The following is a 19,396-nucleotide window of genomic DNA, read 5'->3' on the forward strand; positions in this document are numbered from 1 at the left end:
GCACACAGTACATAATGATGATTCGTTCTGGCCGAATCCGTTTCCATTAAGCTTGAATAAATCACATCTTGCCATAAAATTCCAGGTTATCTTGTTTAGTTCGAAACCATCGTTAATGTAAATCTGTCCTCTCAAACGATCCATATTTTTGTAGATGCGCGCACTGGTCTCAGATGCCCTTCGTTGTTTTTCTTGTTGACGCTCTGATTTCAACAGCCGCAATAGATTCTTCGTTTTTGGATCCAATCAATTTGAGGATCTTTCAGAACAGAACAATTTTTCCCTCAAAAGTATGCTGATGCGGTAGTCTTGTTGCACTATAATCGAAGATTGTTTTTGATATATATCTGAGGTGAAGATCAAGAGTATAGTAATGTCCGTCCTCTGCCCCAGTTTTCATTGTCAACGATAAGTTTGGAGTAAATGTAGGCAATTTTAAAATTCTTCTTCGAACATTTCAAAGCCCCAGATCTGAGCACCGTATGATTGAACAGCTCTACAACCCACCTAAAATAGTTTCCATTCGGTTTTTAAGTTGATATTTCTTTTTGCTAGAAAACATTGCCACGTCGAGTTTATAGTGTTCTTGGCTGCAGTGTTTCTCTTTGTTAAAGTGTTTTTCTTTGTTAAAAGTAAAACTTCTAAGTAAGTATAGTTGGAGACAATTGAATTATTTCTTCATTTAATGTCCAATTTTCTTGACTAGATAACCTTCCACCATTTCTGAACATAGAGATTTAGATATAGATTTACTTCTAGTATCCATGATTATTCAAATTTCGTTAACATCTGCTGCAAGACCGTGACATCATCCGCTAGTATAAAAAGTCCTCCTCCTAAAGATTCATGCAAATCGTTTATATACAGTGCGAAAGGCAATGGTGATAGCAAGCATCCCTATTTGACTCTAAAAAGTGTCTCAAAATATTCGGAGAGCTCTCCTCCCGTCCAAACAGCTGATTGTGTGTTGGAGTATATGGCTTCTATCAAGTTTACAAATTTTTTCCAAACTCCTATTGCTTGTAGTTTGTAGATAAGCAATTTTCTTGAGATTTTATCAAATGCAGCTTTCAGATAGACAAAAACTCCCTATATTTTTTCCCAAAAGCCCTCCTGAAATTTCTGTTAGTATGTCATTTGCCTCCACCCATGAGAACAGCCTCTCGTTGAGAATTCAAATCATAATCTTGGCCACACAATTCATAAATAAGATTCCCCTGTAAATACTCGGCTGATTAGTATTCCCTTTTTTAAATATGGGAAAGATAATTGTTTTCACAAAGGTTTCTTCTACTTTGAAGTCGTTCAACATCCTATTAAATCCTGCTGCCAGTTGCTCCAAGAAGTCATCTGTTGCACTTATGAAGAATTCATAGGTAATCCTGTCCTCTCCTGGTGTTTTGTTTAGTTTAACTTTTTTAAGAATACTTATAATTTCATCTACAGTTATAGGCATATCCAAACCCTGATCCTGAATTAAGTTAGGTGCATACAAAATCTGATTTGCCGTTTGATTTGGGTTAAGAAGTGAACTATAATATGTTCTTAACTCAGGAGCAGAAGTTTGAGGGAAAATTTGACTTCCACCACTCTTTACTGTCTTTTACACTGCTTATTTTAAGGTCAAGCTGATTGTTGTATGTGGATTTACTCCTTTTGTAAATAGTCTTATATTCTTTTTGAGCTCGTAAATAGTTCTCTTTCGCTTCGTGGTTTTCCGTTTTCCGAAAATATTGAGCAATTTATAGCAATTTCCTGGCTGTTTCGCACTCATAATTGTACCATTTATTCTTCGGCTTAAATTTTGAGCTTCTGCTCCGATCTCACCAATAATGAAATTTATTTCTTATGAACCTACTATTTCATCACTATCCAATAGCTCAGTCCTTTAACCAAAACGAATTAACAACTTACAGAGTTTCTTATGAATGAACTCAGAATGGGGCTTTCTAATAAGAAGTCTTACTTCAAAAAGACCACCATTGAGACAGCTCTATTTAAACTTACATTTGACAAGCCACTTATTTAAAATGGAAATATACAAGCTTCAGAAAGCATTGAAATGGTGCAAAATAGTCAAAGTTTTCAAAACTAAATCTTGCGAAAAGAGACGGGACCAAAAATCATCTTTCTTTGACATGTCTAGGCCTCATCGACACAATTAAAAACTGGGATGATGAGTGTCTTATAGATGGTGATTTTAGATGCCCGAGAGAGGACTTAATTACTCAATTGCCTTCTTAGTCGAAAGAAGCAGCGATTTCCAACAATTATTCTTCGTTTGATTTCAGCGCTGGTGTCGTTGTCTGCATTAATAGCGGTGCCTAGGTAGACAAAGTCCTTAACTACCTCAAAGTTATAGCTGTCCATGGTGACGTTTTGTCCAAGACGTCGTTGTTCAGTGTCGTTTTTTGATGACAGCAGATACTTAGTCTTGCCCTCATTGACCACTTAAACCATCTTCTCCGCTTCAGTTGAATTGCTCAAAATCGCTACACTGACATCACGCTTTAACTTTCCAATGTCAATATCATCGGCGTATCCGTGGGTGGACCCTCGGAAGATCGTGACTTTAGTATTGACGGTTGAGTTGTGTACTTCCAAAACGATTTTGAAGAAGTCCCATGACAGTGCATTTTTGACATCAAATTTATCGGTGAGATTTTTTTCGATCTTGATAGAGCAGCGTGCTGTCATACGAGTCCTTAAAATTGATAAAGAGATGGTGGGTATCGATTTGAAGTTCTTGAGTTTTTTTCCAAGATCTGTAGTAATGTGAATATTTGGGCAATGGCGGACTTTCATGGTTTGATGACACACTGATAAGGACCTATGAGGTTATTATGACGAACGGCTTCAGACGTTTACATAATACGATATTGATGCTTCTGTAGTTAGCGCAATTTGGAGGGTATCCTTTCTTAAATATTGGGCAATCTATGCCGAGATTCCACTTCTTGGTCATGCTTGTTTTCGTCCATATTTTGTGGATGAGTTTGAACATACTGCTGCTTTGAATAATTCCTTTTAGTAAAATATACGAACATGATTCCTGTTGTGACATCGCTCTATCTCCTTAATAACGCGTTTTCTCATTGTGTTCTAATGGTAAAATGGGAATCCAAGAGCACACAAGCGTCCATAGTTTTTCTCAAAATCCACCTCCGTCTATCACCTCCTACTCTCACCTACTTGCGGTATACATTGGGTGCCCAGTACCTCAACCAAAGGTTGCGTTCTCACCCCATTGGAAAGTTGTTAGGGTTAGTAAACGAGAAAGAAACTGGGGGGAGAGTAGTGTTTCCACTAAGTCATTTCTCCTTATCCAGATGAAAGATGAGGAATTCCCGAGATTGAAACAACGGCGGTTTATCCAGCTTCCCGTAATTGGAGTTATACTAAGGGTCTGGCCCTCGTGGTTGAGGGTTGCGCCACTTTTATACCACGAAGCACCAACAAGCCTCGGATACTCACGGATATACTGATGAAGAACCAAGCAAACATTTAGTGCTTAGCTTAGTAAATATTAATAATTATAGTTATTATTCATATTTAATTTGTTTTCATGTTTTCTATTTTGTAAGTTGAAGCTGCATGAAATACGAACAAACATTTATTTATTATTGAATTTTACAATGAGACGCTCGGAGAAGTCAAAGATCGATTTTATACTAAGAAACGTTGAAAACCAGAATGAGAAGTATAATTTCAATATTCTTCTTTTTTGCATTCTTGTCGAACAATTTTTTAAGTAATATTTTGAAAGGTAGTCGAATAAAGTTGACACAAAATTTTGTAGGACTATACAAAACTTAAAAACAATCACTTACGAAAAGATCAAATAAAAGTCTAGCCGTCAATTTATGGGAAAGTGCACAAGTAATTAAATTAGAAAACATAAGTTTGAAATAAATTAAAAAGAAGTTTTTTCAAATTATCAGAGTTCATCTTAGTTATTAAAATGACGAGTCTCAAAAAGATATCAAAGATAACAATATCTAACTATTAAACAAATATCTAAATATTAAAATTGATTTCAATACTGTATAAAAATCAATTCTCTATCCACAACAAGATTTTACTTTACTTTTCATATTAGAAAAACACTACTATAGTTTCAAAAATTTAGTTAAATTTTTTAGAAAATCGATAAGTAAACAACTTAAACTTAAAGTTTTGATTAAATACTTCTTGAAGTCTTTAAAATAATAATCTCTAAATTATGTGCATACATAGTTTTACATTTAACTAGAGTTTATTAGTAAGTTTGTCTAACTGTCAAAAATGTCATTTATCACTCCACAAACGTCAAATTTTGTTCAGTTTATTAATTTCGTAGATTATCTTAAAAAAAACGCAGTAGGTACATTAAAACCATCAAATTGTAAAATAAACATTTCTTTTAGAAGAAAAATAGATTTAAGTTTACTCTTTCCTATTTGTATCTTAAATTAAGAGTATCTTTCAATTTTTAAGAGAACACACACTTCACATCAATTTATTATGGCTTACATTACGTTACGTTAACATTCTGATTGCATATGAATATACCGCAAAAATTAAAGAAATATTCCAAGGCAAGTCAGATAGATATACTCGTACTCGCACTCGTACTCGAACCCAAATACTTGTTTGACTTGCAACAGGTCTGCGTCTCTCTGCATTAAAATGGTAAGCACCAAACCAACCACCAGCTCAAGCACCAGCCAGCAGTTGTAGAAGAGCTAAAGCAGAACAGCAGCAGCGGTGGTTTTAGCACCTGAACTGAGTCTGAGCACTGGCCTAGCTACAAAGCAGCTACAACCATGGTTGCCACTCGATAATATATTTTTTTTTTCAAAATTGATATCTTCAAAAGTGACAGCTGAATTTGTATCGTTCTTTATAAACATGTCCACTTATTTTTTTGATATCATTTTTTTGACCTATCTATTTTGTATGTTTTGTTTTCAAAGAAACAGCAGCATCGAGGTATACGTTCGACATTATTTAAAAACACAATTTTTAGATCTTTTAGCCATTTGGCTAGAGATAAGCAAAGTTTTGTTTTTGAAAATCAAATTGCACATTTTCTGATGAGCTTAAATGACCTTTATTTAAATCCGATACCAAAATTACACTATCACGTCAGATTTTTGAGATATCACTTTTTTAAATTGGACAAAAATAAATATTCGAATGAAAGTCTTCAATCTTGTAATACTTTGTTCGGAGTTGGTATTTTTGACAGCTGTCATTTAATTTATGCTCAGATTTGTTTGTCACTTTCTATTAAAAACATTTGCGATCGTACAAATTTATTACCAAAATAGTGATCCGGTAAGCGTGACGTAATGAAACAATGAATTTATTGAAAGAAACTTTTGATGAGTGCATTATCGTGCTTCGAGGGTCTGTGGGCGTGACATCCAAAATCATGCAAAAACTGCTGGACTTTTTTTTGTGGGGTTATCTGAAATCGTTTGTCTACGCAGAGAAGCCATCCTTGGAAGAGAATATTCGGCGCGTTGTTGCTACAAAAAGTGATTGGAAATGGAGATTCTAGGCTCGGATTTATTTGAGCCAGATGCGGCGGCCACGTGCCTCATCAAATAATCATTTTAAACAAAATGGCATACCTTAAACTTTAAAATGAAGCTAAATTCTTGTCCAAACATTACACGTGCGTCTTCTTGAAAATCAACCTTTATAATCAGTGGAAATATGAATAGTATTTCATTAAATGTTCGAAAAGTTTTCATAAATTGTTAGATTTCAACACATTACACGTGCGTCTTCTTGAAAATCAACCTTTATAATCAGTGGAAATATGAATAGTATTTCATTAAATGTTCGAAAAGTTTTCATAAATTGTTTGATTTCAACAAATATAAAAATTCATATGTATATTCTAAAGATGGCTTTAACGCCACATTTTTAAATACATTGCAAAAGTGTTGAAAACGGTTGACAACGCGTATTTTTAAAGTTTGAGCGCTTAGTTACAATCGAAGTTCGGATTCGAAATCAGCATTGTAAATTATTTCCGAACCGTATATTTTTTCTCAGAACAACATCAAACGTCAAATCAAAACTCATAACTAATGAATTTTCCAGAAACTAAGTAAGACTTAAAATGTATCTTGAAGCCAATGATTTTTATTTTGCAAAATCTTCACGCTAATTTCTTAATATAACCTTCTGGCTGTCTTAAATATTTTAAAGAGGCCTGATGTGATAGCAAAACTATAAGGCGAGGTTCAAATTCAGGATAAGTCAATCCTTTAAATAACATCATTTTTCCGAACAGTCTTATCATAGAAGAAGTCGACTTGATTGATCCTGTGTGTCAATTAAGTAAACTCAATCATCGTCTGAAAGCTGCGATCGAAATACTGTTTTCAGAATTCTATATAAAGTGGCAACCAGGGCTTCAACAGCTTGGAACACTATAAGCTATAATATCTTCGGCTGGTTTCGTTGGCTCATTGAAACTTAAGCCATGGTACCTTGATTCAGTTTGGTTCCAACCGCGATTATGGCCAGAGATACTTTCTCAATTATTCGAATGTGTTTCTTCGTTGTTTGAAGTGAAAGAAAAAATAAGAAAAATTATTTAATTTTGATTTTGTTTTTGTTTCGCGAGACGTACAACTTTAAAAAGTATCTACATACGATAGCTCCTTATAGTGAGCCCGGCAAGTTCTGTTATCTTGTTTATTGGTCTTTTGCATGACCCCCATTGCATTATAGCCTCTTCTTTGGCTTTTATCGTCGTCGTCGTTGTCGGCTTTGACGTCGCGTTTGGTCGTCGTTACCTTCTGTCTTCGTGGGTTTTATAATAATTTATTTCATTTTGTCATAACGTTGGAAGGTTTGCGTGATTAAAATATTCAATTCGATTTAAAAACTACATATACGATTGGAGTAGATACTATTAACTTCCACAGACGCAGAGAAATCATAAAATATCAATTCAAACCCCCTGAATCCCCAACCCAATCTAACCCATAGTAATCTCGTCTCTAACGAAAAACGAGAACAAACAAAAAGATTGAATAACGAAGAGCGACTTAAGCACACTTCTTCGCTTTTGGCATCGCATTCAAGTGACCTTTTCGAAAATAGCTCAAAGTGGCTCGGCCCCATCATAACATTTACCGCCGCTGCCGCGCCGATACCACCACCGCTACGCCATCAATACCGCCCGCATTCTTGTTTGTTTGCCCTTCCTGTCGTGCCCGACCCCTCTCCGCAAGCGTGACGTCTTCGGCTTCATCTCAATCTGTGAATTTTTGTATTTATTCAAACTCAAGGTGCATGATTGTACCTCGGTGATTTGTTTGATATAAAGTTTTTGACGAATATTGAAATTTTTGTTTATGAATTGTTTTTGCTTATTGTGAATTGACAAAATCTTAAGAATTCACAATTCTATAATTTTTTATTTTTTTTAAATTCTGTGTTTTTGCATAAATCAAATGCAAGACAATTATTTAATAATAATTTGTCACTGCGTTATTATGAAGTGATATCGAAAACTTCGCTCAAAAACTTCTTTTTTTTTTGGATTATAAGTATTCAAAAATACGACGGCGTGCAATTTGGAACATTATGGGATTACCGGCGATGATTGTCTCGAGGAGTATTATACTCTGGATTTTATTGGGATTTATTAAATGTCAAGGTAAGCTTAAGTTTTATTTCATCTGAAAATTGTTTTTGGAGGTATTTTTTCTTCTTGTGGTTGATGATGAATAACTATTTTTTTGCTGGATCTTTCTAAATTGTTTGTAGAGTCACCTTTTGAATTCTTCGGATTTGTTGCGGTTTATTTGGATATGACTCAAGGTTTTATATGTGTCAGACGAAAAATATTTCGCAGAAAAGGTCAATCAACTTCATAATGGGAATAAACTAAAGGTTATGCTAAAAGTTTCGGAAAATTACCGATAAGCGATTATTTATTCGATTTTGAGAAATATTTTGTAAAATGTGGATTTAAGGGCACGTAGAGCTTGTGTTGGACAACAAAATAGACTGATTGATCCAAGCGGCCCCAAAAAGAAAATGTTGGTGTTTTATTTGAGATTAAAGTTTTTTTTTCAATTTTTAATCTAATTTTTAATTTAAAATATTCAATTAATAATTCATATTAGTGTTTACATGTTTGTCTACATCAAAAATATTTAAAACCCAAAGTGGTTTAGGTATTTATTTGTTGTGGTAGACCACCCCTTCGTTTATTAGCTTGGTTGATTTTCAAATAATACCGTGTTCTTAACCTAGTGGAGTCTAGACAAATTTTAACTACGGGGATTTGAAAATGTCATTAAGTTAGGATTTTGTGCTTATTTATATCTTTGAGTTACCTGATTATTTGTTTTTTTGTTCAGTTTTTAGATTTTTCTTAACAAATTTTGTATTGTATCAGGATTTTAATTGTCCATCACAAATTCATAGACAAAACAGGGAGTTTTTACAAACCTATAGAGTTTTCTTTTAAGTGTGTTTTACTGTGTAATCGAATGCTAAATTGTCAAAAGTTAGAAATAGACAAAAATTTGTTGGCAAATGATAATTTTTGATTTTAATGCTTCATTATTTTTAACGACAAGACTTAATACCGACTTAGAAGCAAAATTTTAAAATATATTTAAAAATAAATGATTTATGGTGTCTGTCGAAAACCATTTCTTATCAGTTTTTTGTTGTTTTGGTAGGTTTTCGAGTTTTGTAAGAAAAATTGTTCATTGAATTTTTGTAAGAAATTAACTAAAAGTAAGCAATAATATTTTGCATATAATAAAATAAGTTTGATTTAAATATCTGTTCTCTGTCACCACACTTTTAGTAGAGAACATTTTTTGAAAGATTTTATTTCATATAATACAAATGTCGACTGGATTTTTCTAAGTACATTATTTTATTATTAATTTATGCATAGAATGAAATAACTTTTAAGTCAATAACTTCATTTATTCTCGAGATATTTGAATCGAAAATCAGTTTTTAAAAAATTGGCTCAATATTTTTTGTAGAGTCTTGTTTTGTATTAAAAGAAAGATGTTAAAAACAATATTTTTTATTAACATAAAATTAGTTTGAAGAAAAAATCTGTAATTGTTACAAAAGATATTATAATAGAAAATCAATTTTCAAATTTTAACAGATGCTAAAAACGTTATTTTTTGATGCATTTAATTTTTGGATGCAATGTCATTTGACAAAGATTTTGTTTCAGTCATGTTGATTTATGATTATTGGTTTCCGAATTTTCACTATGCATAATATAAAATTTAATCAAAGTCACTAGCTTTGTAGAGATATTTGCGGCAACCAAACGGATTTCTTTAAGAGCCCCTTCAACGCGCCTTGATATTATTAACTGTAAGAAAAAATTGTATTTTATGTCGATGTCATCACGAGTTTTTTTAAAAAGAAAAGAAAGGAATTCCAATCGTAAGAACGTACAAACATACAGACTTGTGAACAGACGAACATACAACAAACAAACAAATATCTCTCTAAAAACCTTTGGTAGACAAGGTGTTCTCTCTGGTAATGAAATCACACTTTTCTAATTGGTTTTGGTGGCCGTCTTAATTCAAATCTGACATTAAAATTAATGGTTTTTGGAATATTACTTTTTTAAATTCAAAAAAATCATATATAAAGCTTTTTGAGGGTAGCTATCAGTAGCTATTATCCCTTTCTTCAATATTCCATTGAAGTATTCATATATTTCATACAATATTCGAAAAATCTCCATAAGCTGAAGAAACGCTTAACCGTTTATCCTTGAACGGTTTTCAACAGAAAAAGGCAAATTGGTTTGAAAGTAAGTTTTGTTCTTGTTACAAATCTGCTGCATAACAATTCTATTTTATCAAGTTTTTGAAAGATATTGAAAAATTAAAAAAGAAGTTGGGATGCGACCCACACTGATAACTTCCTATCCCGTCTGTCTATTTGTCTTTCTTAAAAGTTTTTAGGTTTTCATGTTGGATCATGTCAGTTGAATTATTCTTAAAATTATAAATTACCAACAATATTTTTCCTATAAAGAAATAGTTAAATTTTTAAAATGAAGTTTTGTTAAAAAGATTTTTAGCCGAAAACAAATGTTTACCTATTTTAGTAGCATTTCCTAAATTTTTACAAATTGGATGAATGAAATTAATTTGAGAGATATCAAGAACCGAACATCAATTTTTACAAAATTTTGTGTACTATTTTTTCTAGATTTATTAAAAAACGGACTGTTGGATTTTTATAAAATAAAATACTGAATATCAAAAAAAAAAGTGTCGATTAGATTTTCTTCAAAATTTTACTGAGTGTTGAAGACAATATTTCTTATAAGTAAAAATTAGTTGGAAGCCATAATATCAAATTTTTGAAAAGATATTTGAATCGGAAATCAATTTTTACCAACATTTATTAATTTTTTTGTTTAGGTTTTTATTAACATTATTTTTTTAAGATAAAATTAGTTGGAAGCCATAATCTCAAATATTTGAGTCGAAATTCAATTTTTACCAACTTTGTGTAATGTTTTTTCAGGTTCTTATTTTTTATAAAAAAAACGTCAGTTCGTTTTTCTCAAAATTTTACCAGATGTTCAAGGCGTTATTTTTCGTAAAATTTTTGAGGTGAACATTTTTTTTTCAGTTTTATTGATTTATAAAAAAAAAGTGGATTGGATTTTTTTCAAAAAATATGCTCGTTTTTAATTCAAGTCTCTAGCGTCTTTGTTCCGTAAGATATTTACGGTTAACCAAAATGTTCACCTTTTTTTCAAACTGCTAAGGTAAAAAAAACCGCCCACGCAATTTTCCTCAGAGCCCTTTCTGCCTTTTTATCTGTATAACAAAATGTATTTCGAGTCGATATCTCTTCTGTTTCTTAAGCTACGGGCAAGGAAAAAAACGTCGCGAACGTACACACGCACGCCCAGACAGCTTTCTAAAAATCCGACTCTAGGGACCTTGAAACGTCGAGAAATGTCAAAATTTTCAATTTGACAAATCAGACCCATTACAATAAATTCCTATTTGAAGTTAAAAATAATATTGAAAAAAGGCACTTTAAAGTTTTAAGCAAATAGTTAAGTTTAAATTTTGAATTCAAAATCATTAATAGAAATTTTTCAAAATTATGAAAGAATTAAATTGAAGGTTTGCTTCTTGATTAGAAGTCAAGTAAGGACTCATATCTGTTCCAGAATTTCTATAAGCTAAGCAGGATGCTAAAATCATTTAAATTATATCGAGACGAAAAAGACTTGTACTTTACAAAATCATCATCAATATTGTTGAGAGATTTTCTGAATTATAACTTGTGCTTTTTAAACTGGCATATTTTAAGAACCAGATGTGATAAAAAATTAAATGCGAGATTCGAATTAAGAGAATTTTAATCCTTAATAAAAGTATTTTTTTGTAAACGTAATTTTGTCAATCAGTAGATTTGTCAAAATTTTCAATTCGACAAATCTGACCGATTAAAATAACTTTTCATCCATTTTCAAATCATTTATAATTATATTCATATTTTCTATTTTCTTTCCAATGTTAAAAATTTGTATGAAGATCAAAATTATGTAAAGTAATTTCTTGTAGTTTTATTGATTTTTGAAAATATTATACGTTACAAAATACGATTTTGTACTAGGCCCGAAAAGATTACAATCGAATTTAGAAATTTTAATGATTCAAAAATGTAGGTCTCTGTTTGTGCTATTTCAGTGCTCAAATTCCGAATTGGTTCAAAAAAAACCTTTTCCCCCTAAACTTTTAGTGATGAGCCTGGTTTTTCCAGCACTTAATGCAGAAATTATTTAAAAAATAAAAAATGGCTATTTGTGGCTGCTTAGTTAGCGTTACTCTTAAAAAAAGTCATACAGTAAATTACTCGAGACTTTTCAAGTTGAACAACATTTGCAAAAACTAATGCTGGTTAATTAAGGGCGATTTTGGAGTTAATAGTTTCGAGGAACTCCAAATCGGTATCCTGAAAATTAGTTGCAAACCTCAAAAACTTTAAGATTTGTTTTGAATCTCCTCATTATTGATTTTTAACAAATTTGTGTAGATTAGAAAGTTTCCAAAGATTCCAGGTTTACGAATTAATTTTGAGAGAAAAAAGGAAACCAAAAATAGCCCTAAATTTCTTGACAGAGAAATATATTACAAAAATGATTATTTTGTTTATTTTGATCTTCACGTCTCAATGATGATATTCTTTGGGATATAGATTATACCTTTATTTTCTCTTAACTTCAATACTTTCAAGTCATAATAATTAGGGAGTAGAACAATAAAAGATTTTTATTTGGCTTTGAACGCTGTTTTCTTAATTTCTGAGATAATTTTATCCTCATTTCTCTGAGTTTGCCAAGTTCCAGGTCAAGAAGTACAGGATCTCCCATGTTGAATTTTTGTGGGAATGTAATAAATCTTTGAACACGTAAAAGTTTGAAATGTGATACATGTAGGTCCATATTTCAAAATGTTAAAAAAGCTTAAAAACGCCACTTGAATAAATACTTTATCATATGCTTCATATTATATGTTCGCTTATGTACAAATGTTATTTTTAGTCATAATTTTAAAGTTTTCGATAGTTCACCACCGACCGCCTCCACATCTTACTACATAATGATATATGTACATGCACATGTATAGTTACAAATTAAGATTGATAGTCATCAATCTTTATTATTTTTGCGTGTAGAAAAAAAATTTAATATTTGTATGTAAATATAAACAAACATCAATTAACCTTAAGTTAAAAAATCTATGCGTTTATATGACATCAGGTTTACCACCTACTAATTTTTCAAAACTAAACTATGACTAACATGAGTCAAAAATCATTAATTCAGATTTTAAACTTTGTTGTCCAATTACGTAATCCATATACAAGAGTTTTATAATTTTATTTTTAGAGAAGTGGTGTTATAATCTTTTGAGTGTTTTTATTTTTTAAACCATCTCATCAGGGTGGAGCATCTCAGTTTTGACGACTTTGAAACTTTTTATAAAACAAAAAACATCATATGTTTGCTTGGCGTTTATTTAAGGCCCACAAAAAAAAAGGCTTTTAAATAAAATTAATTGATTTATTATTTTAAAGACGATCTCAGTCCTGTCATCAGACCTGACGACGACGCGCCGTGATGGCGAAATCCTTAAGGAGTTTGCCAAAATATTAAAATCAATTTATCACAATTTGACAAATTTAAAGTTTGTACCATATTCATTCATGATTAATTTATTGTTTTTCTATTGCTTTGGTACAATCTGCTTATGATATTTTTATTCATTTTTAATTGATTGCTTGGAGGTGTCAAGTTTCGCGATCCAATGGTAATCTTGCGATCCAACGGTAATCGCATAAAAATTGGCATTTTATACTCTGAACTGAACATTACTATATTTAGTATAATCAACATAATGTATTATTTAACAATAATTTTCTGGCAAATGTCAAAAAGATTCGAACCGACCTAACGATGCGGAACGATGACACCCACGACGACGACAACGACAACGACGACGGACTTGGATTTGATTTTCTTTGGTTTTTGAGATGGATGCAAGAAAGAAATTATTTATCAACCTCACTCTCTGCAATGTTCGGAATTCGTGATCAATAAATTTTATTTAAAATAGGGAAAATAAATTATTTTATTTTATTTTTCACTTCCGCATATTGAAATAAGATGCGATGATGAAATTATTATTTTTCCACCAAATAAAAAATGGCAGTCACATAAATCATCTTTCTTGTCGTTTTGGACATAACAATATCAAAATATATTACTTTTGGGAACGTTTTGATTGAAGTTTTGTCGTCGTTTGTGAAATTAATTTTTGGCAATACATTTTATAAATTTTAAGAATTATAATTTATTGTAGCATTTACATAATTTTCTTCCTTAAGACCAAATTCAGAGATATTACGACAGGAGATAAAGTTGGTTATTTGGGATTGAACAACACAGAAACAGTTACAAGTTTATTTAGTATTTTCAAATATGAGCCAAATTTCCCCCGGTTTTTCATCTTATTTCAAGTTTTTTTTTGAAAAATACTAAACCATGTAGTCTTAGACTTCAGGTTGTCCTGGACATTACAAATTTGTTTAATCTTTTTTTCGCAATGTAAAAAAGTTATGAACAAAATTAGAAATATTTTAGTCCACCGTTTTTAGAACTTCTCAATATCTGTATTTTTTAAATGTCTTGTATTTTATTATTGTTATTTGAAATCTTACTTACTTGCTTTACTTTAGTTAGCGCTACAGCGCATTGTGCTCATGGGCCTCAAGTAATTACTTTCTCAAACTTACTCGATCTCTAGCTTGCTGCCTCCAGTTTCGAATACCATGTTGACGTGTGTCGGCCTCAACTTGATCTACCCCGGAGATGAGGCTTGCCTCTGCTTGTTCCCTTAGGCTTGGCGTTGAATACCTTATAGCCCATAAGCTTCGATGTTCATTCGCTCGACATGCCCTATCCATCTTAAACGTTGTACACCCAATTTTTTGACCAGTGGCAAGCCACTGTACAGCTCGTATAACTCCTGATTAAATCTTCTCCGCCAGATATTAGTTTGCCTGTTAACACAAACTGGACCATAGATCGTACGCAAAACCTTCCTCCCGAAGATACTAAAAGATCCTTCATTCGCTTGGGTACTTCGCAATAATGCCTTATTCCTCAACTGCTTAGTTAGGCCAAAGAAACAGCTATTAGCAAGGATAGTTCTGAGTTTGATCTACGCGCTGATGTCATTTGCAGAATTAACAGCAGTGCCCAGACAAACAAATTCCTTTACCACCCCGAAGTTGTTCCTGTCTATTGTCACATTTTGACTAAGTCTACGGTGTGAATCGACTCTATTTGACGACAGTAAATACTTCGGTTTGTCCTCGTTAATGTCACGTGCCATTTTCTTCGCCTCAGACTCGATATTAGAGAAGGCACCCGTCACTGCTCGTTTGGTTCTTTCCATAATGCCGATGTCATCTGCATATCCAAGATATTGTGTGAATTTTTGAAAGATGGTGCCACTTGTATTGGTGTTGGTGTTGCGCACCACTTTTTCAAGAACAATATTGAAGCAAAGCAGCTACATGACAGCGCATCTCCTTGTCGAAGTCCTCTGGTGGTTTCGAAGGTTTCGGGCGAGTCTCTTCCAATTTTGACGCAGCAAATAGCACTTTCCAGCGTTATCCTGATAAGTCGTGTCAGTTTGGTAGGGATATCAAAATTTAACATGGCACGTGGCTGCTCTCTGGCGGAATCGTTGACTTCATCACCATTGAGCAGCTGGTTGAAATGACCTCTTCATATTTTTAGTATTGACTGCGTCTCGACTACGGCTTATCTTTGCGGGCTCCAGGGTGGGTAGTGAATCCCGTTGTTTTCTTTTTGACTCATCTATAAAAGATCAGAACCTGCTTCCTGTTAAAACATACCTGGATCGCCTCGACTTCACGCTGCTCATGGGCTTTTTTCTTTCTTCTGAGGAAGCGGTTCTCATCTCTTCGATTGTCGACGTAGAGCTGGCAGGAAAATCGTATCCTTCTTAGCTGCCACAATCTGTTTGCCTCCGTTTTGGCTTTGTTTCCCTGAGCACATTCACAGTCAAACCAGGGGTTCCTTGGTGGCGGCTGTGAGAAACCTAGCCCCTCTTCTGCAGCATTCCTGATGGATTGTTTGTAAAGCTACCAGTGGGTTTCTGGGCACATCTTGTCCGTTGTAGGGTTTCTCTCAAGCTCTAGGGATACTCAGTCGGCAAAGTCATTGGTGGTATCCTCCTGCTGCAGTCTTCCAACGTTGAATCTTGTCCTCGAGGTTGTTGTTCGCCTAAGAGCTTCCATGAATATTCTCACACAGAGTTTAGCACCACCTAGGTAGTGGTCTGCATCTATGTTAGCTGATCTGTACGTACTAACGCCAAGTATGGTAGAGGAGTGTCTTCCGTCAATAGCAACTTGATCGATGTTGTTACATGTTCCAAGTACCTTTTTGGATATCCGAGCGAGGAAATTTGGTGCTACTCAACACCATGTCTCTCTCGGCTAAAAAGGCGATAACCCTGAGTTCGTTTCCAGATGTGATGTCGTGTAGGCTATGTCTTCCGATTGACCTACCAAAGATGACTGCTTTACCAATTTTGGCGTTAAAATCTCCCAGGAGAATTTTAACATCGTTTTTGGGACAGTGCTCATATGTTTTAAAGAGGAGCTTATAGAATTATTCTTTGGTATTGTCATCCTTCTCTTCCGTCGGGGCATGCGCGCTGATAAGGCTCAGGTGGTGAAATTTGGCCTTAATGCGGATTGTCGTCACTTTTTCGCTTACTTCCCGAAAGCTTAAAACTCTTTGCCTTAGTTTCCATTTGACAGCAAAACCACATCCAAATAAGCGCTTCCTCCCATCGAGTCGACACTTCCCATAGTAGAAATCACAGCCTTCAATCTTCCTACTGCCTGGCCCATTCCATCGCATCTCCTGGAGGGCTGTCACATCAGATTTGATTTCGGCGAGGGCATCGGCATCGGGGTGGCTTGTGAGACCTACGCATGACCGAGATCGTTAAAACTAGTTCTTCAACTCAGGTGACACAGCTCTGAAATCATAGTCGTTAAATAAAACCATTTAAGTAAAACAAATGAGGAGTATATCTCTTTTAGGTGGTAATCGGTCATGAAAAAAAAAATATCTTTGAGAACTCTTTTCAAAATATGTAAAAAAAAAAACAACCTCAACCAACTTCTCTTTACTTACTTACTTAAGTTGGTGATACAGTCCAGGACGGACCTTGGCCTCTACCAACATGCGTCTCCAGGCAGCTCTTTCCTTTGCTAGTAGAGGTCCTCTCCTACTTGCGTGCGCCACCTGAGTCGCGATCTTAATACATTGCACCCTTCCTCAGGACTGGATTCGAAGACCTTCCGGGCTGGAAAGTTGATGTTTATTCGCTCTTTACGATCCGAGCTTCTAAGTGGTAGAACTTTTATTCTTTTAACCAGGTCGTTGTATCTTTTCCTAAACTTTCCATCTTTGCAGACGCGACCTTAAATCGCTCGAAGCATCCTAAGACGCTCTCATCTTTCTTTGACAGGTTACACGTCTCAGAACCATATATGACAACCTGGATGTTGAGTTTCTTATAGATGGTGATTTAAGATGCTCGAGAGAGGACTTTAGTACTCAATTTGATTTCAGCGCTGCTGTCGTTGTCTGAATTTGTAGCGGTGCCTAGGTAACCAAAGTCCTTACCTACTTTAAAGTTTAAGCTATCTATGGTGATGTTTTTCCCAAGACGCCGTCGGTTAATGTCCTTTTTGGATGACAACAATTTCTTGGTCTTGCATTCATTGATACAACGAAGTAGTAGTCCTAGTCAATGTTGGCCCCTCGGAATGTTCGGACATTCTGTATACTGGAGAAGTGTTGTGCGTCGATCGCAATGGTGTCAATTTGGTTGAGAGTTGCTTGATCAGGAGATTTCCATGTTCCCTTGTAGATATCAAGATGTGTGAACTGCGTTCTAACTACCATAAAGTGTCGCCCCGCAGCGAAATTGATCAGCCTGAATCCGAAGATGTGTTCTCTTATGTCTTGTACAGAGCTCAAAGAATAAGACTTTGGTGTCAAGATTTTTTCCTCTGCTGAGGTATGCGCGCATATGCGACTCATGTTGGAAAATTTGGCCTTAATGCGGATTGTCTTGACGTGCTCGCTCACACTGTTGAAATTCAAGACTTCTTACTTGAGTCTAGTTACATTCCCAAATAGTTTAACAAAATTTGTAGCTGTATTAATTTAAGCATTGAAGACAAAAAAAGACCAACATCTTTTTCAATAAATGCATTTCACGACCTTAAGGCTTCTAAAAAAAGTATAAAAAGTGAGAATTTTGAAAAAGTTGTTTCGAAATGTTTTTAGTTTTGCCAGTATTTTTGGAAATTTGGATCAAAGAATTCAAAAAATTTGAATTTGAAGTCTTAAATCTCTATTTTTGGGTATTGAAAAAAAAAAAAAACAAGAAACAAACTGGGACAACTTTCAAAAATAGGAAATAAAACTCATTTTTCTTTGAAAGTAAAGGAACATAAACAGTTACTAACAAACAAATACCAACATAACTAATTAATCCATTTAAAACCAATAGCCAGAAGCCAGATTAAGTTTACCTTTGCAAATATGACTTTTTGAAAGGCAGACCAAATTTGCATTTACAAGAAAGTTTAAGAAAAAGCTTCAAATGGCATTAAGATTGAAATGTTAACTGCTCCGTTATTTTTGTCTTTTGTTATTTTGTATAAATTTCATAGCGATAGAATTGTCTTGATATTAAATATCCAAGACCCAACATCAGAAAAACGAACAACGATGACAAAAGATATTACAATACTCAACTCAGTTTTATATGAGTTTTATATATGTACATAATATTTATATCATAATTTTTGAATGCCTGGATGATTTTGAACTGAAAAATGTACGTCTTTTGTTATCAAAACAATTAAATCTTATATTCGTTCCTATAAAAAAGGGATTTGAATTTTTGCATAAATAATAGCCGCATTGCCGCGCCGAGTCGCGTCGCATAACTATAAGGTTACCTGCCGCGTACTGCCCTACCACTGCCACTGCTACTGCCACTGTGTCTTACGGTATGTAGTGTGTATGGCATTCAACTTTGCAGATCTCTCACATTATCATTGTTTTGGTTTTGGTTTTTATTTTCTTCTTTTTGCTTCTTTTTAATTTTTGCCAGTGAAATGCTTAAAAGAAAATATCAAAATCGAAAGTAGATGAAAGCATTGTAAAGACGTGTATCTTAACATTTTGTATAATATATCTTCCTTGGAAGTTTGGAAGTGCGGACTTATACTAGAAGCCAGTATAATAAAGGCAACAAGTCGAATTATATATATACATATATTTATCTGCCAACAGTCTTTGTTGGAGAAATCTATCAGCTAGCTACAAGCTATAGGCTATAACCAAGGTGAAAAATACATCTTTTACCGACTCCAATTATCGCATTTTATTTTTTTTGTTGTTGGCTGATGGATGATGATTTTCATTGTAATGTTGAAATGAAGATACAGGTTGCATTTTATAAATGATGACTATGATGAGGATGATTAGCGGTTGCGGCCGGTTGAGTACAAGTTCAAAATCTCTCGATTAGCAAGAGCTTTGATATGTACAATGAGTGTTTACAAAAGTGCTTACAGGTACAAAATATAATATTTTATACAAAATATAAAATGACGAATGAAATTTAGCTTCCAATTGGTACAAACCAATGGCTTCAACTTGTTTTATAAGCTATTTAAAAAATGTAAGATTTATCCTCTATGTTTACGGTCTAATTGAAATACA

At 33.6% G+C, this 19,396-nt stretch overlaps 1 protein-coding gene across 1 annotated transcript in view; it reads left to right on the plus strand.

Moving 5' to 3' along the window:
- Positions 1–6,503: 6,503 nt before the first annotated feature.
- The window catches only part of LOC129943471 (mucin-5AC), a 150,566-nt gene continuing 137,673 nt past the window's right edge, over positions 6,504–19,396 (plus strand). Inside the window, exon 1 of the mRNA XM_056052953.1 lies at positions 6,504–7,666. Within this exon, the coding sequence (XP_055908928.1) occupies positions 7,594–7,666 (73 nt within the window). The 5' untranslated portion in view covers positions 6,504–7,593. The remainder of the gene's footprint in view (positions 7,667–19,396) is intronic.

Source organism: Eupeodes corollae, chromosome 1 (genome assembly GCF_945859685.1).
Source record: "Eupeodes corollae chromosome 1, idEupCoro1.1, whole genome shotgun sequence".
Lineage (NCBI taxonomy): Eukaryota > Metazoa > Arthropoda > Insecta > Diptera > Syrphidae > Eupeodes > Eupeodes corollae.